A 27,753-nucleotide genomic window follows, 5' to 3' on the forward strand; every position below is an offset into this window, starting at 1 on the left:
AAAATAGATGGGGAGTGGGACAAAGCCTGGCAAGTGATAGGTGGATACAGGTGATGGGGGAGAGGAACCCTGACCCTGCTTATTAAAGCCATTCAGACACCCAGTGGTTTACGCCGGCCCGCGGTGGAGTGGAGGCGAACAGAGGGGGACCGCAGGAGACTCCCCTTGTTCCCGCAGCCGACTATCATCCCGACCCAAACAGCTCCGCTCAAGAGCCCGGGGAGCCGGCGCTGACTTGAGCTCACTCGCACCTCACAGGAGGGCGTGTTTCCTGCAGCTACTCGCGACGGCTGGGAAACGGTTCGGAGGCGTATGTGTGTTTGGCGGAGAGTAAATCAGGTTATTGGACAAGTCTCCGTGAACAGAGACAGCGGTATCTGTTACCGGGGCTCAGTCTCACACTCCTTGCTTCCTCGGACACATTTCATCTGTTGCAATGCCTTAAGATGAACACCTTGTGACAACTTTACCGACTGCCACAAATCCGATCTATTTTGTACTTTAAAAAAAAAGAAGACAGTGCTGGAGGAATTCAGGCAGCATCTCTGGAGAACATAGGTCCGAAAAAGGGTCACGATGCGAAATATCACCCATCTATGTTCTCTAGAGATGCTGCCTGATCCGCTGAGTTACTCCAGCACTTGGTGTCTTTATATTCCTACTAGATTGTTATTGGGCTTGACAGTGTAGGTGCAGGGACGATGCGCTTGGCCGGAGTGTCCAGACCAAAAAAATCAAAACCATAAAGTAAGAGCTCAGCTATTCAGGACCGAGATGTGAATATTTCTTAATGAATCTTTGGAGTTCTCGACCCAAGGCCCCGTGGACCTCAGTTGCGGAGTACAGTCGAGACAGAGAATGATATTGTTTTGTATTCGAAGGGACTCGGGGATGTGGGGTTAGTGCAAGAAAGTGGTGCAGAACTAATGGTTCTAGCGCGATCATATTGAATGGCAGAACAGGCACAGGAGGCTTCCAGTTCTTAACCATCCAGGAATGCAGTGAGATTTCTGAATCTCTCCAGTACACAGTTACTATGTGCGAAATGCAAACAACCCACAGATCCCACCCACCTGCCCATCACGTTCTCCTGCCCCAAGTCTGTTATTCTGTGGATCCTGACTCAGCCACCACAGAACCACAGTGGAAAGTGTCACCTTTACCACCAAATATTCCCCACACAAGACTAATATATAGTTTACTTTCCTACGTGAGTTTTTTGACCTAAAATCCTTTTTTTTTCTTTCCACAGATGCTGCTTGACCTGCTAGGGTTTCCCGCCAGTATTTTCTATTTTTTAATATAAATTCCGTGTACATCCTTCCTTTATCTTGTCTAAATATACCATAGAACATGTCTACCGTTCTCCATTCTCTACACGGCACGGTAGCGCAGCGGTAGAGTTGCTGCTTTACAGCGAATGCAGCGCCGGAGACTCAGGTTCGATCCTGACTACGGGTGCTGCACTGTAAGGAGTTTGTACGTTCTCCCCGTGACCTGCGTGGGTTTTCTCCGAGATCTTCGGTTTCCTCCCACACTCCAAAGACGTACAGGTATGTAGGTTAATTGGCTGGGTAAATGTAAAAATTGTCCCTAGTGGGTGTAGGATAGTGTTAATGTACGGGGATCACTGGGCGGCACGGACTTGGTGGGCCGAAAAGGCCTGTTTCCGGCTGTAGATATATGATATGATGATATGATGATGATATTCACCCACATCGGCGGTTCCTTGTTTCTGTGTTTTGCACTCTGCCTGTTTCAGAGAACAAGTCCGTGCGCTCCGCTGCCGAGGGCGAACCACCAATTGATTGGGAAACTTCTCGCCCGCGGAGAGACCACAGCGAGTCACCTGCTCGTTATTAATTAAGGAGCAAGTGATAAACAAAGACCACTCCCGACCCGGGACATCCACGCGTTAGTTTCTGAAAACTTCCCTTTATTTTCGTTCGTGAAATCTCTCCCATTTTAGATTTGAGGCTGTTCCCCGATCTCAGTTCACATACTCAGCTTGATTGCATTTATGTACAGTATTGACTGGTTTGATTGGATCGCAGGCAAAACAAAGCTTTTCATTGTACACGTGACAATAATAGACCCAATCCCAAATCAGATTCACTCCGACAAAGTTTGATTCCTGCACACTGCTGGACTAAATTAGTCGGATCCTTCCTTGGAGTTTGAAATAAAGGAAGGGTGACCTTATCGAAATAACTTAGGGTGGATGAATGTTGAGATATTTCTGCAAATGAGAAGGTCTTGAGCAAGGAGGGAAACATCGTTATAATGTACCTCAGTACACGTGATAATCAACGAAGCTAAATTAAACTAAACTAAGGCTGCTCTCTGAAAACGGAGGCGTGCATGAACCTCTTGCAGGGGGCTGGCGAATATCTGGGATTCGGTGCCCCAGAGGTTTGTGGAGATTATTGGAGTTGTGTAAGGAGAAGGTAAATAGATAATTGTTTTGAAGCATCAAAGAAACAAGGCCGATGTGGAACTGGCATGGAACTGGCACAGAAAAGGAGATGAGGCCAAGGGCAGACAGGCACGATTGTATTCAATGGAGGGGCAGGTCTGACAAGCCGACTCCTGCTCCTGTTTTCTTGAATTCTTGTGCGAGATGTTATGGTTGTGGCAGCACATAACCTTGAATGTGGTCACAAAGACTCCATTTGCCTGAATTGTTGCATTATGAAACACAAACCTGACCTTTTACAGGTTTCCAAAATCAACCCTACCTGCAGTAGACTATGCACTCAAACAATGCTGGAAAATTCTCCAAATTCACTGTTAAGCGAAGTGGCCCTCTCCCAGATCACGCCCAGTCCTCAGACCACAGTTACATATTGCTTGCACACCCAGAACTAGACTCCCAACACAGGCAGTCTGTTCCTTGCCCTCTCACAGATAGAGATGTCCAGGTGGACAGAGGAGGAGATTCAAGGAACGTGTTCAAAGCCTCCTTGAAAAGAAGAATCCCAAGACACTGCCACCGAAGGAGGAGTGTTGAAGGAGTTAGGTGCAGCAGTGTTGATGGAGTCTTGAGTCTCCAGTGGGGTGGTCTTTGGCAATTGAGTTAATGGGGAGTGCAACAATACTGAGGGAGTGGCAAGTGCGGAAGCATTGAAGTAGGAGCAGGTTTAGCTGTGCGAAAGCAACATAGTATATTGGGGAATTGGTGCAGCAGTGAATGTCAGCAGTACTGAGCAAGTACTGAGTAACTGCAACACTTGGATGGAGCAGCAAGGGATGAAATACTGAGTGAATTGTGGCCGCAGCAGAATAAACGCAGAAGTAATATTGCAAAGAATTGGAATAGAGGAATAGAGGAATAGACAATAGGTGCAGGAGTAGGCCATTCAGCCCTTCGAGCCAGCACCGCCATTCAATGCGATCATGGCTGATCACTCTCAATCAGTACCCCGTTCCTGCCTTCTCCCCATACCCCCTCACTCCGCTATCCTTAAGAGCTCTATCCAGCTCTCTTTTGAAAGCATCCAACGAACTGGCCTCCACTGCCTTCTGAGGCAGAGAATTCCACACCTTCACCACTCTCTGACTAAAAAAGTTCTTCCTCATCTCCGTTCTAAATGGCCTACCCCTTATTCTTAAACTGTGGCCCCTTATTCTGGACTCCCCCAACATTGGGAACATGTTTCCTGCCTCTAATGTGTCCAATCCCCTAATTATCTTATATGTTTCAATAAGATCCCCCCTCATCCTTCTAAATTCCAGTGTATACAAGCCCAATCGCTCCAGCCTTTCAACATACGACAGTCCCGCCATTCCGGGAATTAACCTAGTGAACCTACGCTGCACGCCCTCCATAGCAAGAATATCCTTCCTCAAATTTGGAGACCAAAACTGCACACACTACTCCAGGTGCGGTCTCACCAGGGCCCGGTACAACTGTAGAAGGACCTCTTTGCTCCTATACTCAACTCCTCTTGTTATGAAGGCCAACATTCCATTGGCTTTCTTCACTGCCTGCTGTACTTGCATGCTTCCTTTCATTGACTGATGCACTAGGACACCCAGATCTCGTTGAACTCCCCCTCCTCCTAACTTGACACCATTCAGATAATAATCTGCCTTTCTATTCTTACTTCCAAAGTGAATAACCTCACACTTATCTACATTAAACTGCATCTGCCATGTATCCGCCCACTCACACAACCTGTCCAAGTCACCCTGCAGCCTTATTGCATTTTCCTCACAATTCACACTACCCCCCAACTTAGTATCATCTGCAAATTTGCTAATGGTACTTTTAATCCCTTCGTCTAAGTCATTAATGTATATCGTAAATAGCTGGGGTCCCAGCACCGAACCTTGCGGTACCCCACTGGTCACTGCCTGCCATTCCGAAAGGGCCCCATTTATCCCCACTCTTTGCTTTCTGTCTGTCAACCAATTTTCTATCCATGTCAGTACCCTACCCCCAATACCATGTGCCCTAATTTTGCCCACTAATCTCCTATGTGGGACCTTGTCGAAGGCTTTCTGAAAGTCGAGGTAGCAGTGTTGAGGGGGCAGACTGTCCTGAGATCTGGGTCTCAGTGATGAGGGAGCAATGAGTAGAAAGCTTTGAAGATGCAACAGTGTTGAGGGAGCGAGGTGAGTAGCAGGTGTGAGAAAGTACCCAGAACCACGGAGCTGATGGATGGATGAGTGTAACAGTACTGTGAGTTGTGAATGCTGCAGGAGTGAACAGTTCAGAATGAGTGCTTGCACTGGGACTGAGAATGTTACATAACAGTGCTGCACTCACAACATCCTCACACTGTACCACTTGCCGCTCCCATCATAATCCTGCAGTCAATGCTGTCCCAGTACCATTGCACTTCATTCTCCACACCACTCTTTCTTCCCAAGTGCAGCACTCCCTCCTCACAGCTACTGCAGTGGAGTGGGAGTTGTGGGTGCAGCAATGTGGGAGGAGCATGCTGCACATAGTTTGGGAATAAGACACCAATGAGAAGGTCTGCCCTGCCACATTGCTGCCTCACAAGCTGCCGGTTCCAGCATTATCTACAATAATGAACGCAAACTCTTCATTCTGGGCTGATTTTTAAAAGTTCTAAGCTGAGCTGAATATGGCCATAATGTTCCAAACACCTACATGTCAGGGATGATGACTGAGCACTAGAATATTGCCAATATTACCCCCTGGCGAAAAATAAAACAGCACCAATTGACCAGTCTGTTTAACCTTGGTGGTGAATAATGTTCTGGAAACAACAATTAGGGATATAATTTGCCACCACTCAAGTAAGTGTGGATTGATAAAGTAATCTCGCAAGGATGTGTTTAGGCAAATCAAGTTGAATTAACTTAATGGAGATTTTTTTGTTGAAGTAACGGAGAGAATAGATGGGGGAAGTGTAGTTGGGCTGGTGTTTGGATGTTAATAAAGTGCCACACAATGAACTCGTCATCAAAATTAAAGTTCATAGAATGAAAAGGACAGTCGCAGCATGGATGGAGAATTGACTCTGTGGCACGAAGCACACATGAGCAGTGAACGTATGCTTTTTGGACTGGGAGGAAATGTACACTTGGGTTCTCAGAATCATACAGCAGGGATCAGGCTCTTCGGCCCAACTCGTCTGTGCTGTACAAAATCTAAGCTAGTCCCATTTGACGCTGTTTCTCCAGAGGTTGGTAAAAGGGTTGTGTATTTTTTTAATGTATCATAAAGATTTTGTTACTATTTACAAATTTGCAAATGAGACAAAACCCGTGGCCAAAGGGAACAGTGAGGAGGATTGCAGTAGGCTTCAGGGAGATGTGAAGAGGCAGGTAGAACAGATGGATGTGGCAGATGAAACTTAATGCTGAGAAATATGAAGTGTTACATTTAGATGGGAAGAACGAGAAGAGGGGATAACAAAGTGGAGGTTGCAATTGTTAAAAGTATATGAAAACCCAGGCATCTGTGGACACGTGTGTGGAGACACAAGGAACTGCAGATGCTGGTTTAGAAAATAACAATGTGCTGGAGTAACTCAGCGGGTCAGGCAGCATCTCTGGAGGGCATGCGTAGTGACATTTTGGGTTCGGACCCTTTTGCAGACTGGTAGTAGGATAGGGTAGAAATCTGGAAAAATGATGGGGCAAGACATGTGTATGGTTTGTTGAAGGAGCAGGGCGGGTTGCGAAGTTATGATGAATTTTTATGAAACTGGTTCATCCACAACAATACAGTAATGGGTGCTGTGCTTTAGAAATATGGGAAGGATTTAGAGACAGATTTGTACAGCACAGAAACGTGCTATCTGGCACATTGGACCCATGCTGATGAGCAAGCACCTAGATACACTAATCCTACACAGATCCCAATTTATTTACCCCGCATCCCCCTAGATTCCATCCTTCACCTGTGCACAAGGGCAATTAACCTACAATCCGGGGGAAACAAATGCAGGCTTTGTACGTTACACCGAAGGTCAGGATTGAACCCACGATACTGGCTCTGTGAGGCAGCTGTCGCCCACAAGGTGAGAATGTCCAGAAGGGGCTTCCTGATTCCAGGGATGAGGGACTTTAATTATGGAGTTAGGCAGGGTTCTCGAGATACAATACAAACAATATTCACGATGCAACAGACGAGTTCGTATCATGAATACAACTGTGAAGTATGTGGGCACCACAGATAGAAAGAAACTAATCCCATTAGTGGAGAGGTCAAATTAAGGGTCAAAGATGATTGGCAAAAGAACCAAAAATGACATGGGGAGAAACCTTTCCATGCAACAAGTGGTTTGGTTCGGGATTGTACTGCCAATGGGAGTAACAGAGTCTGGTTCAGTTACAGTGTCCATATTGAGCTGGATAAATGTCTGTAAAGAAAGAATGAGCAGAACTGCGGTGAGCGGGCCACAGTCTGGGACTAGCTGGTCTGCTCTAATGCAGAGTCAACATGGAGTTGATGGGATGAATATGACACCATCATCCTGTGGTTCCACTGAGAACGTGGTGGGTGAAGCAGTATGGAGAGAATGGTGAATATATCTGCCCTGAGAGGGTACTGACAGGTGACAATCACCATTGGCGCTGCAGGAGTGACGTTCAGCCCTTCACGGGCGGGTGCTGGAATGTAGGATTAACCCTTCGTTGACCGGCGCCAACTCGATGGGCTGAATACAAAATGTTGGAGGAACTCAGTGGCCCAGGCAGCATCTGTGATGGGAACGGGCAGACAACGTTTCGGGCCGAGACTCTTCTTACGGAATTGAAATGTCATCTGTCCATTTCTTCTACGGATGCTGCCTGGCCCCCTGAGTTCCTCCAGGGCTCTTGCGTTTTGCTGAAGATTCCAACATCTGCAGTTCCTTGCATTTCGGAGGGCTGTTTGGATTATTTTCTTCCGATACAATGGAGCAGGGATGAGTGTGCAGTGAGGTGGCGGGGCTGGACGTGGAGCAATGCGGAGATGCCAATGAGATGCGAACATGAACATGGAGATTGCAGCAGATAGTGCAGTAGTATTGAGAATGCAACAACTCTGAACGAGCAGCCAGTGCAGCGGGGAGAGGTGCAGTGAACGCATCGGGGAGAGGTTAGAGGATAGAGAAGCAATATAAAGAGAACATTTAGGCAGAAGTGCATTGAGCTAACGAAAGAGCACGAGAGAAAGTAGCGTAGTTTGTCATCGTATAATGATGTTCTCCGGACATCCACGCCAGTCATATTAAGTTTACCAACGGCGATTCTACCTTATACTTGTAATATTTTATGTCGTGCATCATTTAAGGACCCTCTTATACCACCCTTCCTGACCCGTCTCTAATTCCAGGCAGACACCAGTGCAAAGTGCAACTGGCGCGGTGCTGTGCAGTTACCGCGGTCACGCAGCCGGATCTACAACTGCTGAACTATCTCCGCCAGACACGATGAACTGCAGATGCTGGAATCTTGGGCAAAACACAAAGTGCGGGAGGAACTCTGCTTGTCAGGTAACATCTGTAGCGAGTCTGAAGAAGGGACCCGTCAGAAAGGTGGTCTGCCAAATTCCCTCCACAGATGCTGCTTGACCGCGGTTCCTCCAGCACTTTGTGCTTTGAATGAACTCCGCGTTCATTGTATAACGTGCTCAATGGCTCGTCAAACGCTTGGTTGGACTGTAGACGATGTTTTCCAAGGCCCAGGCCAAGGTGCCAAATTCAAATCCTAACCCCGCTGGATTGTGTCATCGGCGAGGACCAATCTGCTGAAACCAATTTCAGTTGGCCGGTGTGATGGTAGTGGGTTATCGTTGATATTTGCTTACAAATTCAGTTTCCAAACATGGAACCGAGGCGCGTACCCTCTGCAATGGCGGAGTAGTCTGTGCATGATCTTTCGCGTTAGCAACATTTAAAGACGAAACAATCATGAAAGGATAAATTACAGAGAGAGGCCACTTGGCACATCGTGGATGTCCCAGCTGGGAAAGACTTGTCCAATTGCCACCAAACAACGTTCTCCTTACGTTCTCCTTTTCGTAAAGTTGTCCATTTCTTTTGCAGACGTCTAGAATGTGTTCTGTGAGGCTTTAGCTGCGTGAACTGTGACCCAGGAGATGGGTCGGACATAGCCCTCTCCGAGTAATCGGTTGAAACCGAGTGCACTGACGGCTCCAGGAGTGGAATGGTACATATCTATTTAGCCGAAAGCTGTTTGCAGGTTGCGCCACGGTTTAGCCAGGTGGCGGCTTTCTTTGAATGGATTTACTCGGTATTAAGCGCTAGACGGCGGAGACCCTGGCGTTGGATAACTCCCAGGAAGCGTCAATGATCTCAGCAGTGACAATATTCACAGATTTGAGGTTACACAGCCACATTTCTCGATTCTGTTTTCATTTCTAAGGGGGACCTGGGTTGGTAAATATCAAAGGCGTTACCGGAGACAACTCTGATAGAGCCATTGAATACACGCAATGCACTGAACTACGTGGGCGCCCTGAGGGTCGTTAAGAGGTAACGAGGCCTTGGCGTCTGCCCAACGACCCACAACCACCCACCCCATCAACGTCCACAGTGACAAGCTCACACCGATGCACTAATGTACACGTCCTCTCATCAACATATACAGACACAAAGACGGACATTTACAAATCCACAGCTGATAGCCTCTTCTCTTGTTAGACAGTCCCTAGGGGTTGGGCAGGACTTGTTCGCACAGTAGGTTCTTCATGAGGCCAGACTTTGCCACTGATGGGGCAGGAGATGTTCGGTGCGGTTTAGTGGGGCAGGTGATGGGTAATTTGGGAGACCCGGTCATTCACGCCGGCATTCTGTGTGCTCCTGGTTTATGGACTCGAGGTTTGTTAATGCCACCCCAGACGCTCCATCTCGATTTTCATTGATCATGGGACAGGATCTCATCAGTCAGTGAGAATGGCAACAGTTTCCAAGGAGGTTTGGAGAGTATTATGGAATATGTCCTTCCGTCCATTAGTATTCCCTTGCAATAGAGAAACAGTTCTGGGAGTTTGGTGTCAGGCAAACCAACAATGTGGGTAGTCCTTTGGAGTTTACTGAGTGTAATTACTCCTCATTACCGGGTTTAATGCCCTTTAGATGGGGGCGCATGTTCAAATATCCAAATGGTCTCAGAGAATGTTGCACAAACATGGATGGTATCCCCCTCAGTGGTTTGAGATGCCTGCTGTTAATAGTCCATGTCTCAGAAATATACTGAAGGGCAGGGATCGCTGCTGCACTGCAGAGTGTGAACTCTATACTGTGTTTGCAGTCAGGATCTCCTCAGAACTCAAAGGGCTGTACAGATGCATTGGGTGTACCAGTGACATTCATAATCAGTGTTTGTCTTCATTGAGGAATGAATCCCATGACATGGCAAGAAGTTAACATTTCCGGGGCTTCATGGTGGATGTTTATTGTTGGAGGGGGTAGATTGGTAGAAGTGATTTGTTTTGCAGATGCTCTTGTTGCTTCATTGAATGAGTTGACAATGACTTGGAGCGCAGCAGATGACCATTGGCAATTACATATGTCATCTGTGTACCGCATCGGGATGGGCTGATGCTGGGTGACTTTGATTCTGTAGTTGAGTGTCTTTGGTTGAACAGTTCCCCAGTCGTCCTATCAGTTCTGCTCTACTACAGCATCAGACCTGCTGGAAGTAACTTGCAGCACTGTCCTGAGAAAGACAGGGCAATTATTGGGGTGATGGCCTGCTTTGCTCGAGTTCAGCTTCGCTAATGTGGGGCCTGATGTGGACCTGGAGGTTAAAATCTTCTTGAACCAATGTAAGATGAAGATGAATTTCTGCTGACAGCCACATTTGTGAGTGAGGCTCCACAGCCTCTTCCAGTTGCTGGAGTTGATTTATGAGGTCAAAACAGACCACGTTTAGCACTTGTTGCTGCTCCCTGCACTTATCCTGGAGCTGATGTCTGGTTTCTCCTGTGCCTTTAAGTGATCAGAATTCACACTGTGATTGGGGGAACTGTCTCAGCCAGTGAGATGAGGTGGTGGAGCTGGACCCTGGCAGTTGCCCTTCTCTGTGATGGGGACCCAGGAGAGCCCTCTGCAGCAATTACAATTGGGCATCTCCTCTCTTAAAGATGCTCAAGGTTCTGCCATGAGGTCCTTGGACATTTTCTTTCTTTCCCAGATATAGAAGGTGAGGACATAAAAACAACGGCATAAGAAAAATGCTGGAAGTCCCAAGAACCTCACCAGGTACCATTTTAGACAGAACCTTGCAGATAATGTGGTGACCCTCAACCAACCAGAACTGCAGCGTATTTAGATAATCTGAAATGCACTGAATTCCATCATATTTAGCACATGTGAAGAGATTCCTAGTCCATCGCCTACCAGAAAAGAGTTTGATAAGAACCACACAAGATCCAGGAGCTAATTCAGTTGCAATTTCCACCTCCTGGGAAACGTAGCAGGCAACTGAAGATAAAGGTAAAACAGAAAACCTGCAACCCGGAGAGCAGACAGTGAGTGGTATAGCCATGACAGCCACCAATGCATTGGTAAACATGCCAATGTAGGTATTCTTCAGTATTGTCAAGGCCAGTGATGGCCCAAACATCTCAGATGACTTTTCTCAGAGATATGAATGAAGGTGAATTTATTAAGGATAGAGAGGGAGTTCTGCATCTGTTGAAAGGCAACTCAGGCAACCCCTCAATTGTGTCTGTTCTCCTGAACAGAACATCTTTGACTATAGCGATCAGATCATCTCACCGCTGGTCAAACTGACATGGAATCAAGAGACCAACATGCCAATTTATACGCAACAGGATGCAAGAGTAGATGGTATCTTTTTATAATCACATTGAGAGGAATCGAAGTTACTGATGTACACATAGTTACTGACACACACAGACTCTGACACACACAGACAGACACACAGTTACTGATTCATTCACACACACTGACACACACAGTCACTGACACACACAATGAGGCACTGATTCACACAGCACTAACACACACAGTTACCTACACACACACTGACATACACACACACTGACGCACAGGCACTGTCACACACAGACACTGACACATACAGATACTGACTCACACAGCACTAACACACAATGTCACCTACACACAGTCATTGGCACACACACTGACACACAGTCACTGACACACACACAGTCACTGACACACACAATCTCTGAGTCACACACACTAACACACACATACTGATAAACGTACACACTGTCACACACACACACACGCACACACATACACTGACAATCCCTGACTCACACACACACTGACACACACAGTCCCTGACTCACACACACACTGACACATGCAATCCCAGACTCACTCACACGCACACTGACACACACAGTGATTGGCACACACACACACACTGACACACACAGTCCCTGACTCACACACACACACTGACACACGCAATGCCAGACACACACACACTGACACACACAGTCCTTGACTCACACACACTGACACAGTCCCTGACTCACACACACACAGAAACACACAGTCCCTTACTCACACACACACTGACACACACAGTCACTGACACACACAGTCCCTGACACACATAGTCCTTGACTCACACACACTGACACACTCAGTCCCTGACTCACACACACTGACACACACAGTCCTTGACTCACACACACTGACACACACAGTCCCTGACTCACACACACACTGACACACACAGTCACTGAGTCACACACACACTGACACACAGTCCCTGATTCACACACTCTCACTGACACACAGTCACTGACACACATAATGAGACACTGACTCACACAGCACTAACACACACCTACACACACACTGATGCACACAGGCACTGACACACACACACACACTGACTCACACAGCACTAACACACACACTGACACACACACAGTGATTGGCACACACACTGACACAGTCACTGACACACACAATCTCTGAGTCACACACACACTAACACACACATACTGATAAACATACACACTGTCACACACACTGACACACACAGTCCCTGACTCACACACACTGACACACAGTCTTGACTCACACACACTGACACACACAGTCGCTGACTCACATACACTGACACACACAGTCACTGACTCACACACATACTGACCCAAACAGCACTAACACACAGTCCCTGACTCACACACACACACACTGACACACACAGTCTTGACTCACACACACTGACACACACAGTCCCTGACTCACACACACACTGACACACACAGTCCCTGACTCACACACACACTGACACACACACACTGACACACACAGTCCCTGACTCACACACACACTGACACACACAGTCTTGACTCACACACACTGACACACACAGTCTTGACTCACACACACTGACACACAGTCCCTGACTCACACACACTGACTCAAACAGCACTAACACACACAGGCATCTCTCCTATTTCGAAATGTTGGCGACAAACTGTCCCTGTAATTGATACGAGCACATTAAGCTGACCTTTTCCCTGAACTAATCCTTTGGAATTGACACAGAGTTTACCAAGAGATTTAACCAATGTAACCTCCGTTTGCTATCAATTTACTAAATCGCTGCAAGATTTAATATCGGGCAGTATCTGTCCCTTTCTTAATTCTGTTGTTGAAAAATGTCACAACCGCCCATTGTTCCAACTGTTTCTTTGAATGTAGAAATGCGGTGTTGGCGTTATGACTAATCCCTGCCTCATATTAAACAAGATGGTCAAACTCTAACCGGACAGACCATTGCACCAAAAAGTTCCCCAAAGTCGGTCCGAATGATCAATTTCAGAGAATTTGCGGTAAGTTTTCTCCGAGGTTGTCAGACTGGTCATAATAACATAAGTACTTTAACGCAAGGGAGTAAAGGGGGCCTTTCTCTACACCTCACCCGCTTATTTAACTATTTATCCCTATCCCTACCATTGGCATGTTTGGCGGGATGGTGCAGAGAAAAAGTTTCATTGTGTGTCTGACTTGCCCTTGTAGTGTTGAAAGTAGAGAGAGCCTTGCTCCGCATCCAACCCATCGTCATGCAATGTTTGATAGTGCAGGCTGCATTTTATAACCGTACAGCATTAATTGGACAAGAAGATTTATTCCACACCGAAGCGACAATACACTTCACTTGCGGACAGGGTACTTAATTTAGTTCCAGGATTAACACCTCAGCATGTTAACCGTAGGTTAGGTGATGAGGTTAAGCCGGTCGAACGCGACTCTGACATCCAACGAGTAAAAAGTGAAACAGTGAGTTGAGTGGAGGCTGGGATTGGGGTAAGGGAGCAGGTGTGGGTGGGGTTGGAGGGAGGCGAGGATGGGTTGGGGGGGGGGGGGGAGCTGGGGGGGATTGGAGAGGTGAGATTGGATTGGAGAGAAGGTAGGGGTGGGGTTAGCAAGGGGTGGGTTGACGAGAGAGGTGAAGGTAGTTGCGTGAAGGGATGTGGTGGTAGGTTTGGAGAGAGGAAGGTGGGGGTTGAGGGAGGGAGTTGAGGGTGGGGTTGGGGAGTGGGGAGTTGCTATTGAGGGCGTGCAGCGTAGGTTCACTAGGTTAATTCCCGGAATGGCGGGACTGTCGTATGTTGAAAGGCTGGAGCAATTAGGCTTGTATACACTGGAATATAGAAGGATGAGGGGGGATCTTATTGAAACATATAAGATAATTAGGGGATTGGACACATTAGAGGCAGGAAACATGTTCCCAATGTTGGGGGAGTCCAGAACAAGGGGCCACAGTTTAAGAATAAGGGGTAGGCCATTTAGAACGGAGATGAGGAAGAACTTTTTCAGTCAGAGAGTGGTGAAGGTGTGGAATTCTCTGCCTCAGAAGGCAGTGGAGGCCAGTTCGTTGGATGCTTTCAAGAGAGAGCTGGATAGAGCTCTTAAGGATAGCGGAGTGAGGGGGTATGGGGAGAAGGCAGGAACGGGGTACTGATTGAGAGTGATCAGCCATGATCGCATTGAATGGCGGTGCTGGCTCGAAGGGCTGAATGGCCTACTCCTGCACCTATTGTCTATTGAAGTGAGGGTCGTTTGCGGTAATGAGTTGAGAGATGGGTTGGAGGTACCATAATGGTACCATGAAGTACCACTGAAGCATGGGTAGGTTTGGAGGGAGCACGGTGGGGGTGTGAGGGAGGACACATGAGATGGGAAGAATGACGATGGGAAAAGGATGTTCTATATTTCGGCAGTGCTGGGTGTGTGATTCCCAGCGGCAGTCTAACGCTTTCTGGGCTTCACGTTTGGACGAATAGCGGATTGCGTGGTGTCAAATCTCTGCAACGTTCTAATCGGATTGAACCGAACGCCTTAACCTCTCCAGTGGCTATGGAGAGTGGGGAGCGCAGGTACGGCCAAAATCCCCAGGTGTCCGCTGAACTGCGGATGAAACCTCCGGTCGGCTTGTGTTCCTTAACCAAGAGCCGACCAGGGATAACCCTCGCCCGCTATAACGCACATCTGCTGCGAAGGAAGTCAAATTCCAGGCGAGAAATTCGCCTGGACCAACAGACTTTCCAATGCAGGAACTGAATGGCTGGTGCGGATACCGTTTGGATCCACCAACCATCTTGCAAACAATATCCTAAAATTAACTTTAGATTTGTGTATCCCGGTAGGGAAATGTTTTTTTTATACCATAAAGTAGAACATAACGAGAGACAGGATTTATCCCGCACGTTTTAACATGGGCTTTTTAATATCCGCACTGTGATCTCTCCGTCTACAAAAATGGCCAGAGATCTCTATTCATCCCAGGAAGTAATGTGTGTGCTCAGATCCTGCCCGTCCCCAGCGCAGACTCTCCTTAATTAGTTGAAATCAGGAGCCCCGCACCAAAGCACAGTGAGACTGTAATATGATGAACTCCCTTTGTTAAAGTGTCACCATAAATGTTCCCGATAAGCAAAGGCGAAAAGGATCAAAGGAAATAAGCTTCTCAATTTCCTGACTCGGTCTCCTACTTCTCCTTACCTCGGCTTTCCTGCCTCAAACAACAGACCCGACAATCCGTCCCCTTTCTTGCCAACAGGAGTTCAGAGGTCAACCAAGCACTAGGAAATAATTGTGTATTAATAACCCCCTCAAAAGGCTTATTATATGCTTTTCCACCAGAATGACAAACGACTTTATAAATTGGTACTGAGATGACATCCAATTTTACTTTTTTTTGTCACGATTCTCTAAGCGGACTCCGAAACCTAATCTGCAGCGGGGCTGTGACCTGAAGTGTAGCTTTACAAAGCGCTCATAATCGGGGTTGGCACGTCTACTTTTATTAAATATTTCTCAAAACACAACATAATCAGCCTCCCCTGATGCTCAACAATAGTGGCTGGCGGGTGGCTTTCTAAGGTGGGTTTAGATGTTTTCCCTCATTCCGTGTTTGTTATGACTGAAGTGAGCTTGTGTTTTGGGTTGGGCGCATGTCAATCCTGGGCTGGTTGGACTAAATTCTATTTGCTACCTACAAACTAGAAAGCTGCAGTTATGGCCGGTTCCTGAAATATGATTTGGAATTCCTGGATAAATGCGAGGCACAGTTTGGTAATGCATTCACGCGGTGCATTTGGTACCAAAGCAACCTGTTGGTACATGTGTTATTCGATCTATGAATCGTATTGAACTGTCTAGATGCGAGGCTTCCAAGTGTCCTGTTAACATCCAGATGGACCCCGTCCCTCAGTATTGTCCTTTGCACCAGAAATGGCAAATCGGTATAAACATTACAAAGGTCCCACAGTGAGGACGAATCTGATCTTCGACTCCTAACATTGAGGGGCCCAACTTGGGATAGAGTTTGGTGCTACCCACGCCCTGCATCTTATCATGTGCACCACTAACGGCAAAACCACAACCCTAAATTAGACCATTCGAAAGGTCGATATGAATTGATTTACAAGCACGTTGCACTTTGGGATAAAGTTTAGGATGCATCGATCGGTGACGAGGGATTAACTAACTACACACTATTATACGAAAGGTACAATGTCAACTTTGTTCCCGCTAATCTTTAAATAAATACACATCACCTTTAACGCCAGAGAACTCTGGGCAAGGGACAGCTATTTTTTAATTGTTCAACTTAAATTCGGACTTTCACAATCAGTAATGGATGGAATTTCACCGACGGATTGAAATATCGGGTCACTTTCTGTTATTATTCCATGAATTCGAGAGAGGATTTAGAGTTTTGCTACGTCCCAAAGACCTTTCAGCTTTAGGTGCTGGTTCCTATATGTTCTTTAAAATCCCTTCCCTGTAAATTGCAATGAAATATAGAAGGGGTAAGAGTGAAAGCCTAGATGGGAAGGGGGAGGTTAATCCTGGTTTAATGGAGTGAAGCAGCTATGGGGCCGAGCTGTGCTGATTGTGTTATCTCTGCCTAACATTTGTATCTCGTTCAATTCCTGCAGCCAAATAGCTGGGAGAAAGTAGAGATGTATGGACTGCTGATGCCTCTGGAAAATGTGTTATTAATATCTAAATAACGTTGCCATATTTGAGCTAAATCTCTCTCTCTCTCTTTCCTGGTGTGGGATGATTTCGTTTGAAGTGCAGCCCTATCGCATTCTCTCATCCTCTTTCTTCGTTCTGCCTTCTCACTTCTGACACTTGAATCGTAGATAGTTAAACTCATGCAAAATATTAAAACATACTCAATTTCCTAACTCAGACTGGCAAATTATTCTCCTTCCTTTTCTTTCTCTGTCCCTTTCACTCCACGTTTCTACCATTTTACACCCTTCCTTTCAATTATTCTGATTTAAATCGTGTTATTGGTTTCGAGTTGCTTTCCTATGATGTGTTTCTCTATGAACCACCAACTCTCGAAAAAGGAAATCGTTCGCTTCTTCGTTTCCCCAAGTCCCCTTTCCCCAGCTCTCCGGGGTTTCCTCTAGAAACCTCGCCTCTTTCCCCAAATCCCCCCCCCCCCCCACCGCTCCTCTTGTTTTCCAGTTCGTTGAACTTGAATTACTTGGGTTTACTGTCTTAAGCTTGTTTTCTCTGTCGCCCACTCGCGGTGTTTGTTTATTTAAACTCCGACTAGTAAAGTATTCCGCGCTAGTATTTGCTTTAGTAATTGCTATCTCGCTGATGCGCCTTATTTGTCTTCGCTTTCTCTGACAAGTGTCATTCGAATGACCGATATATCCCTTTCTTTAATTGAATATGCACATTACAATGAGTTGCAGCCCCGGATAATTTGACATTCCCCTATCTGTTCCTGGCCTCTATTATTTCAGCTGATTCCCCTCTGCAAACACAGAAATCCTCCCTGCTTTCTGTTTGATTAGATTCGCAACTTCCAGGTGACCCCCGCGCCTCTCTCTCTCTCTCTCTCTCTCTCTCTCTCTCTCTCTCTCTCTCTCTCTCTCTCTCTCTCTCTGTGTTCCCTATCATACAGAGTGTTGGTTTGGTTACAGGATAGACGCTCCGATCTCAGCAAGCCAAAAACAAAAACCGCTTCCACAAACCACCCCCCAAAAATAATTTAAGTGGGCGTCTCCTGAATTTTAATCATATCTCTCCTGGTCCAAATTAGATGATACCTTCCCGTCAGAAGTACAATCAGCCTCGGACACGCGGTATCACCATGCGCAGCCAAATGTAAACTGGCTTGTCCAAATGTTTGCATGATCTCAACCTCCAACAGCCTCTCTCCGGGTCACACGGCTGCACAGCGAACACATGAACAAATCTCACCAAAAGCAATCATTCAGCCAATGATTCGAAACTTGATTCTCAATCGGAATGCCTAAACGCCAATCTCTGCAGTTACTACGCATTAATTAGACTATCAGATTAACCCATTCTTGATTCGTTTTATGCATATTTTCCAAAGCCATTTTTTTCGAGCTACTTTTAGTCAGTTTACGTTAAAAATCCACTTGCTCATCATTTTTATTCAACCCAACCCAATGTAGTTCTCCCGAGTTTATCAATCGATAATAGACACAAAAAGCTGGAATAACTCAGCGGGACAGGCAGCATCTCGGGAGAGAAGGAATGCGTGACGTTTCAGTTCGAGAAGAAGGGTCTCGAGAAGCTGAGTTACTCCAGCTTTTTGTGTCTATCTTCGGTTTAAACCAGCATCTGCAGTTTCTTCTTGCACAATTATCAATCGATATTTCGTTTTGCAATTATGTCCAAGCATTCACTATGGTGCCGCCTCGCCGTCGTTTCTACTTGCCCCGTGTCGCGTAAATTGCAAACATATTAGAGATATTTCACTGTATAAAGGTAATTCAGGGTTAATTCGTTGTCTGCCTTCTTTGCCGTATGCAAAATCTGTCCCTGTTCAAGACCCTTTTGGGGTCGATAATTACAGGAATTGTACTTTTGGGAGGGGTGTTGAACAAAACTGTTTACCCCCACCCCAACACACACATTCATACACCCCCCCCCCCCCCACACACACACTCACACACAAATAACTCCCACCAAACAGCCCTCGGTGAAAGCGGTCAGAAGCTCAGTGTCAGTGGATGAACCTTATCTCCAATTCCCATTCATTGTCCCGCAAATATTTTGATTGCAACTATTTATTTTTCCAATACATAGTTTCATTCCAATATGCTCTCTTAAATCACCAAGAGTTTTACCAAAAAAATCGACATTGATTTCCAGCACTGCACGATTGCTAGATTCAGCACGAGGTTGAAAGAGCATGTGACAAAATGTTAAATATGTCCAAAAATAATATATACATTTATAAAAATTCTCGGACTATAAAAGGGAAGTGAAATCTGGCGAATTGGTGCCTGGAGCTACAGAGAGCGAAGCGTTTAAAGATGAAAGTGCGAGAAATAAAAGGGCTCAATTTAATCTGCCTTAAAACCCTTCAACATAACGTTGTGCTTAAAAGTCCCCACAGTGGCTGATTGGGGCTAAATACACTTCTAACCATAGCTAGCAGCTATTACACTCATCGGGAACACAGCCCCTCATTCACACAGCGCCGTTTTCATTACTTTCTTTAATAAGCCTTAACATTATTAAATGTCAGAGAGATGAGAAAGAAAGAACAATCCAGCAAAAATCTCTGCTTAGAAAAGGAGTGAGGGCATTAAAGCCTCGGCCCCGAGTTACCGCAGTAAAGACACAAATTAACTTGAGATATGTTTGGGTTTCCTGTCGTTCTGAAAAATATAAATAATTATACCAAACAAATCGCTTAAAGAGACAAGACTATCCGTTGACACTTCCCGGCCAAGTTTGTATTATGTATGGCAAGTTTTGAAGGCCGAGTAACAGGGAAATATGCCCATTAAGTCATTTCTTTTTTTTAAAAGTTGTGAGTAGCAATACTCCCAGTTTGGAACCAATGGTTATCGATGATTGGGGGAGGGAGGGAGGGGTGGGGGTGGGGTGTTGGTCGGAATGTTGCGCGGGTATTAATGTCCAGGGGCCGTTCATCAACTTAGGTCACCGGACGCCCGCCTTTTCATCAGTTCAAAAAACAAAATTCTCTTTAAATCCATAAGTATGAGCGAAAATATCTCACGACACAAATAGTTTACATTACGCAAGTACACCGTTTAAAAGATCACATTAGTCGCCCCATAAGACAATCCAGAAGGCAAAAAGTTTTGTAGATGTTATTTTAACACTGCCACTTAAAACTTATTTACAAATATAAACACCACCGCGTCACCCCGGCCTCTTGGAGAAACAATCAGTCTTTTCGCTGTTACCCAGCGGGAGATAGAGTTCCTATTTGAAGGGTGATTGTAAAACGACAGCACGCGGCGCTCTCTTTTTCAAATGTTTCCACATTTTAAAACACATATTTAAACATCAAGAGTCGCATGTTTGACCGAGTGCCTCTGATACTTATGTACAAGTTAAATAAAATTCACCTGAAATTTATCCTTCTCCCAGAACCCAAGCTGAAACTTGAAGGTACGTTTCAGAGGAAGAAAACTTATTTAAAAGTTGAATTGCCTCAATCGGCCTCGGATTATTTTTAACGATAAATGATTTGCAAATTAAGATAAATTAATCTAGACCATCAATAAATTCTAAATACATAATTGGTAAATATTTCATCGCTTCTCTTTGCTGGAAATAAAACATTGTCATTTTCGTGGTGTTTATATTTGTTTACAAACTCAGTAAAATCGCACGTAAAATTATAACATTCGGAATGCTTTCCAACATTTGACCAAATAAAATGCAATTTATATTTAGATATTGTTGAGGAGTCGAAGGCTAGCAGAGAGGGTTGCCGACAGAAAAACAGAAAAACAACTCCGATTTTAAAAAGACCAAGTTGATTTGTTTTGAAGAAATATCCCAGAAAAGATTACATAAAACTTGGTAAGACAATTAAATACCTCACTAGCTCAGAACGGTTTTTTTTAAACGAAAAAAAAGTACTTCCTCGTTTTCCTTTTTATCTGACTGCGATCTCGTAAAGCGTTTTATTTTAAACATTGATTTAAATGTTTAAACGTTACACTGAACGGTTGGATTCATCAACAGACGGGGACAAACTGCACGGAATCTGCTTTCCAAATGAATATTGACTGTTTCTAAATGTTTTTTTGAAATCGTTTTGTACCTTCACCCAGTTATTCTTTCCCAATATTATTACCAAACTCTTAACAGCGGGGAGTATTTGCATTATTCATGCGATTCCCTTTCTCCATTATTTCCCCCCTCGCTCTTTTGTCCTGATATTTTTTTCCCCTCTCGCAGATTTTTTGAATGAGAATGTCGGACTCTGCCGCCTCAGAACAGGCTGCTGTCTTTCTCTTTCTCTCTCCCTCTCTCTTTTCGCCTCTGTTCCCTTTTGTATTTCAGCTTTTAAAACATTTTCAATGGACTCACTGGTCTTTGTGCCCAAGTTCATCTCCAAGTCTGGAAATGAGTCCGTCTTCCAGAAACCCCTTTGTCAAACCCAGTAGAAATGTTTGAACATCTCGTTTGACAGTTTTTTGTCCTTTTTTTTCTAAAAAAGGGCAAATGTTGATTTAAATATTCCCGAGCGCCCCGAAGAATTAAAGGAGCGAGCAATGTTTTTTTTTGTACAAAGTCTCGACAGGAATAATTTCGAATTGGTGCATAAGTGCGCGGACTCGTCAACATCTAAAGAATAAATCGATTGATTTAACTTATAGGAACTTGGTGTGTAACACGTTAAATAATGTAAATCCAGAAGCGGAATCAAAACCCTACCCGAGGAGTGCCATTTACTCCAAGGGAGACGATATTTAACTAAGAAGAAAACAACCGCATGCATGAAACTGTAGGTGAATATGCGAACATCATTAACATAAAAATCGTGACAATCAATTTAATTCTGATTTGACCAAGAAATAATAACATTGCTAAACAAGTGCAAGTTGGGAACTTTCCGGTCATGTTTGTTCCACATTGATTGCATGAACGTTCCAGTTTATTTCCTAACAAAATGACAGTCTGTTTTGTCACCCCTCCCACCCCAACCCCCCCCCCCCCCCCCCCCCCCCCCGCTCTTTCTGTCCCTTGCTCATCAGAGCAGAGTAAATGTCCCATCTCTTGGCCTTTCATCAGCCGGTCGCCCCGATCTTCCATCCTAATTGTTACTGATTGGCAAAGCGGGCAACTGTCAGCCGCGGTTTCAAGGGACCGTTTAAGAAACCTGGAGAACCATCTAGCCCACAACACAAATTAATTTAAGCACCAACGATCCTTTCCATCAGAGTCAGGGCTGAATAATTGATGGCTCACCCTGCCACAGAGGCCTTTTTTTGACTTCCCCAACCAACACGTTCTACACTCGAGTCACCTCGTGGGACGAGTGCTGTCCATTTTGGACAGATTATTCCCCCCACATCTCCAGAAAAAAATTCTAAACCCAGTGACCGACAAAGTAACAAAATAGTTCACAGTTTTACTGAGAGATTGAAAGAGGGGAGAGCAACACGCGATCTTCCGCTTGTACTACACATTGAATGTAAATATGTTCACACAAATAAACGTGAGGTGGTATAAGCATCCCATGCCAGATTCATCATGAGTGTGGGAGTCAACTATGAACAGGCAGGGAAGATAATCCGAATGAAGATACCCCTGAACTAAACCCCGAGCGCCGAAGACTGACTGGGTCGAGGTACAGAGCATAACCTTATTTTATTTTTTTAAACCCAATATTTACATCCAGATGTAGATTCAAAATTTAAATCCTCAAAATCTCAAAGTTTTGTAAAATGCAATAAAATCAGACCCGGGCAGTGAACCCCCTGGGCAACACCTCAGCCCCGCAGCCTCCCTGTTTCCACAAGATGAACCCCAACTGTAGCCCAGCGGGGTGAGCGAGCGAGCAAAGCGCCAATGTTACCTTTCTCCCCGAGGATTCCATCAATACTATGTTTAGTCTTTCTGCCCCCTTCTTCCTCTTTCTTCTCCATTTCTTCGTCATCATCTCTCTTTCCAAACTTGGCTCTTAACACCCGACTGATGGAACTCACTTTCAAAAATAAAAAGAAAAAAAATAAATAAGTGGAATGAACCTTTGAAAATCGGCGGTGTGTTTCGGGAGTGTGGATCCCTGGTCCGCAAACCTTCAATAACTCTTCAATCTAAGCCGATTCTTTACTCCTCTCCTGGCCATTTAAGGCAACAATTTAATAATTTGGGATTTTAAAGTCTTTATGTAATTTGATAACATTTAAAATGTTTCATAAAAATTAGTTGTTGGTATATTCGATCTTTCTCACCAATAATGGCTTTTCCAAATGTTGGTTATAAATTTCTTTAAAAAGCAACAAAAAAGGCAATTCTAAAAACATTTATGTTTATTCGGGGTAAAAGTCCGGTTGTGGGGAGGAAGTCAATTGCCCATAGCTGTAATAACCCCTTCCCATTCCCAAACCTGTCCATTTCCAATATGCCATTGATTTCAATAGCAACAGATGACCCTAGGATGGCGGGAGATCGGGAAAACCAACAACTCTGCCCCAGCCACAAGGAAGAAAAATGATCACGAAGAAATGCTGCAAAAATGAAATTTATCAACAGACAAGATGCTAAAAACGGAACATTTCCCGCCCTGTCCTGTGTACAGACACCTAACATGGGGCGTTTGGGATCTTCATAAAACCGACCTGTAACTTCAAAACAGTTTGTCTGAAACGTTCAAGTAACTGCTAAAAGAGATGTAACCGAATGTCTTGAGTAAAAAAATCACATTGCGCCTGAGAATTTTCGGGGATGATGTCTTTGTGAAGTTTAAGTGAATTACACCAAGCCCAACAAACTCGGGGTTGCAACTTAAGTCATGTCTGGCTGCTGCTCTCTCCTGCATGTCTATCTCTCCCTCTAAGATGGAGGGCCGAGGTCAGGCATGGGAGCCTCACTGTGTGACAGGTGCTTCAGTACACAGCGCCCTGGTAGTGTGGGTACGGTGAAGGTACCTGAAGGTACGGTGCTCCTGTCGCATATCCCGTCTTTCAGCAACTTGTCCCTGATCTCCCAGCTAAACATCCCCGGGTTTTCTCTCTTGTATTCCTCGATCTTTTTCTCTACATCAGGCGTTGCTACCTGCTTTAAGGTGGGGAAAGGAGGCGTGGAGACAGGGAGACACAGAGACAGAAACAAAAAAACACTTTTAATTTATTTGATGTGAATCGCCAAGCAACTAAATCATTACATGTCCATTTACTGTTTACAAATATAGTTTAAATATCACCCACATTTCTACCAATTCATTACTTCTCTCTCTTGAGATTCGCTAATCTAACTGTGGGAGAGAGCAGTTGGAGAGAGTGTTTCGCAGCCTTGAATTTCACTTGTTCAAAACTGTGCGAATTTCCTCAAAATAAACGTGAAACATGCTATTGATTGCAGTGCTTTCGGACCTAGTGATTTATGTACTAGCGTAATTTCAGGTTTGAACTAAAACTCAGTGTCGAGTTCCAGTTCAGTCCACTCTGATCTCACCGCCGTTACTGCCCAGTTTTACTCCGAATGACCCTGCAACTCCCCGTGTCCTCCTGAGAAATGGAAAAACTATCCATGTCGGTCTGACAAACGACAGCAGCCGAGAAACTCACTGTTTTAAGTTAATTGCCGATTTGGTAGAATATCCGCTGCTCAGGGGGAAGAATAAAACCGCAACAATAATTTAAAGGAACGTCTAATTCTCACGAATCTTACACCATGCTTGCTGTGGTTTAAAGGGAGTAACTACAGTTCACCAGCATGTAAACATTAATTGGAGAGGGTGCACCAGTTAGTTACTGCGATGGTAAGTTTTCGGGAGATTTATTTGTTTTCCAGATTTGTGTTTTTTTAAATCAGCTTCTTATTTTTTCTTCTCCTACTTTTGAGAGACACAACCGCCTCCAGCCCTCGGGGCGTTGAGTGTGGGGGAAGAGTGTCAATATGAGAAAGCATGTGCATGATTAGGGGGGGGGGGGGGGGAGTTGTACGTGTGCGGGGTTGGGAATGGATTGAAGATCCGTCTCCAAACTGCATTTAGTTCTTGCTCTCGTGGCCCACAAATTGGACCCGTCAGAGAGCCAATTCGCCCCCCGCCATTTCCTCCACTCACCCTGGGCTTGCTGCCTCCGATCGCCCCGGGCCGGATAGAGCCAGTCTCTTGGTAGCGGCACAAGATTTTGGAAACGCAGCCGTGAGAGACTCGCAGCTGTCTGGATATGACACAGGGCCGGATACCGTGGTGGGCCATTTCCACTATTTTGTGTCGAATATGATTCGGTAAGGGTCTGCCGTTTATAAACACTCCGCCCAACTGGTTAACTCTGCCCTGGCCCAGAGGCGTCGACACTATTTATAGAGAGGTAGAGAAAAGAAAAGGAGAAAACCAAGAGTTAAGCGTTTAACCAGCAGCGACACCGGCCTATACAACAGCAAGGACACAGATATCCGGGCCGACACACCGCCGAGGTTTATAACTTCCCAACAGTGAAGTGCGGCAGAAGCCACGTCTTATTTCACCCGAGCAGTTTAATTATGAGATCCTATTTCCCCAAACTCTCCCGAAATCTCCATCTGCTCCACAAGATCGTGATAAATGTAGAATGGATGGATGCAGCTTTTAAAACAGGTGTGTGGTATTGGCGAATCTCCAGGCTCGGTTACGTGAAGTTAAAGAAATGCCCCGTCTCCTTCTTTTGCTAAACAAATAAATTCAAGAATAAATTGTAATGTAGCTGGGTCATTAGGGGAAAAGTTGGGAGTTAAGCTTCAGTTGTAATCGTCACAAACTCCAGTGGAGTTTTACACTGATGGAGGCTGGAACTGTAATCAGACTAATGCAATTAAACTCTCAACTTTCTGAACAGGACTTAGGATATCCGGCCTTGAAGGATTTAAAAACCTTGCTATAGAACTGAGAATAATTCCAATTTAATACATTCGCTCATTACAAATCAGGGTGACCTCTCCCCATAGAAATATGTTATTTTCCAGTTATAGGTTGAACCGGGCTAACGAAAGCGGCTTTAATAAATTCGTTTTCCATGAAAGATTTGCTTATTAAATGAAGTGTGTTAGTTGTATTTAATGGATAAAAGGCGAGACCGAGTAAAAATACACAGGAGCTGATCGGGAACTCGTTTCGCCGCACCAGCCTGATTGGAGCTTTTTGTTCCTTAATCTGAATCAGGCATTGCTAATTTAAAGTAATGATGACCAACACATGTGGTTATCTGGGGCACGACTCAATTCCTCTCAAACATTTCCAAGTGGCCGATTCCTGCACTCGATAGGCACTAGACATTGAAACACTTGCTTCACTCATTATTCCCAGTCATGTTGTACAAATATTGGTGTAATTCCCCTTATCCCTCTCCTGACTATTCTTCACTTCACTTGCACTTCAGTAAATCCACCAAGCTTGTGTGTTTTTCGGCGTGCGTGGTTGGTGGCGTTTCACCAATGTCTCCTTGATCACGAAATGTAGGAAAGCGAGGGAAGCAAGGAAATAAATTCAACCCCAAACCCTGCAGCGACCCTGTGTTAGGCCGCACGTGCTCGGAAAACTTATAACAAAAAAAAAACTGAATTAACAATAAATGTCCACTGCCAATTAATTGAAGGTATATCAACGCCTTATGTTGACACATGTGTTTCACAACAGAAACATTAGGCGCGGGCAGCACAAAATAAACTCACTTTCCTGTAATTTTTACATTTACCTACAATTATCACCCACCAACAGGCGTTTAAACAAAAGCAGGGTTCTACGTTTCTACCTCCCCTGTTTGTAAATATCTCCAGTAACTTTTACACGTTAATTTATGCCATAACATTGAGATCCACGGTCGACCTACCTTCTAATGGGAATCCGGCCCTGCTGTAATTCTGACCTGGATTTGGACGCATCATCCGCGGTACTGTCCCGGTGAGAGACGTCATTCTAGAATCGGTATCGAAACGAATGTATCGGGGTGGAGGGGGGAGGGAGGGAGGGAGAGAGTGAGTGGGCAGAAAGAAAGGTTTGCAACAAAAAAAAATAACGAGCGAATCACAAAGTGGCGTGGACCGGGATGCACGTAGCGCTCCCTCTCTGATCACTGGAGCTGGTAATCAGCCTGTGTCCGCCGCTCTGACTCCGCCGACCAGCCTCGCACCGCTCTGATCTTCCAGGGGAGTAAAAGTTTCTTAGGAAAGTGTGATGAAGGAGGGGGGGGGGGTTGGTGTTGGAACTGATGGAGCCGTTGGGCTTCTGAGCCAGGAGTTCCCTTTCCCAGCAGGGCTTCTTGCAGGCTGTTAATTCCAAACCCGCACCCCCCTTTTTAATGCCCTTTTGTAGAGAGTTTTGCAACTGTTGAAAGTCTCCAGGAAGCAGTGAGATGTTAAGGCGCCCAAGTTCGGCGCAGTGTGGAGGAGGAGGAGGAGAGTTGGGACTCTGATAGGCTCGGGCGGATTCTTTTATTCACGAGGAGAGAGAAGACTTGCTGACAAGTGAATGCTCCAATGACGGGGGGAGACTCCGGGCCGATCACAACTCTCTCGCTGCCTCGTTATCAATCAAACAGATGTTTTACTAAAACAAAATTATATAAAATAACAAATTAAACACCAGTCAGCAATCGGCGCTAAAAGATACCGCAAGGGACAGAAATCCCCCTCCCTGCCTTCTCACTAACGAGACCCACTGTCAGAAAGAGCATCGCCAACCAAACTTTAAGCTGGATGGTGGGATATTTGAGAGCCGCTTTAAAGCCCAAATACTTTATTAAACTCGCAGCACTTCACTGGACAAAATGTCGATTTAAAAGTAAAAGGCCCAGCCGCGACTGCCGTGGCCTAACGT

At 45.3% G+C, this 27,753-nt stretch overlaps 1 protein-coding gene across 4 annotated transcripts in view; it reads right to left on the reverse strand.

The window, feature by feature from the left end:
- Positions 1-27,300, reverse strand: part of LOC144608145 (paired box protein Pax-7) — a 126,273-nt gene extending 98,973 nt beyond the window's left edge. For 2 of the 4 annotated variants that reach the window (XM_078425559.1, XM_078425557.1), the window contains exons 1-4: positions 26,768-27,300; positions 25,024-25,259; positions 23,885-24,014; positions 22,810-22,938 (exon numbers count right to left, since the gene is read on the reverse strand). In XM_078425559.1, coding sequence (XP_078281685.1) covers positions 22,810-22,938; positions 23,885-24,014; positions 25,024-25,259; positions 26,768-26,852 — 580 coding nt within the window. In that variant the 5' untranslated portion in view covers positions 26,853-27,300. The remainder of the gene's footprint in view (positions 1-22,809; positions 22,939-23,884; positions 24,015-25,023; positions 25,260-26,767) is intronic. The other 2 variants (XM_078425558.1, XM_078425560.1) reach the window with 2 other exon arrangements.
- Between the last annotated feature and the right edge of the window lie 453 nt (positions 27,301-27,753).

The sequence above is a fragment of the Rhinoraja longicauda genome, chromosome 30 (genome assembly GCF_053455715.1).
Source record: "Rhinoraja longicauda isolate Sanriku21f chromosome 30, sRhiLon1.1, whole genome shotgun sequence".
NCBI lineage: Eukaryota > Metazoa > Chordata > Chondrichthyes > Rajiformes > Arhynchobatidae > Rhinoraja > Rhinoraja longicauda.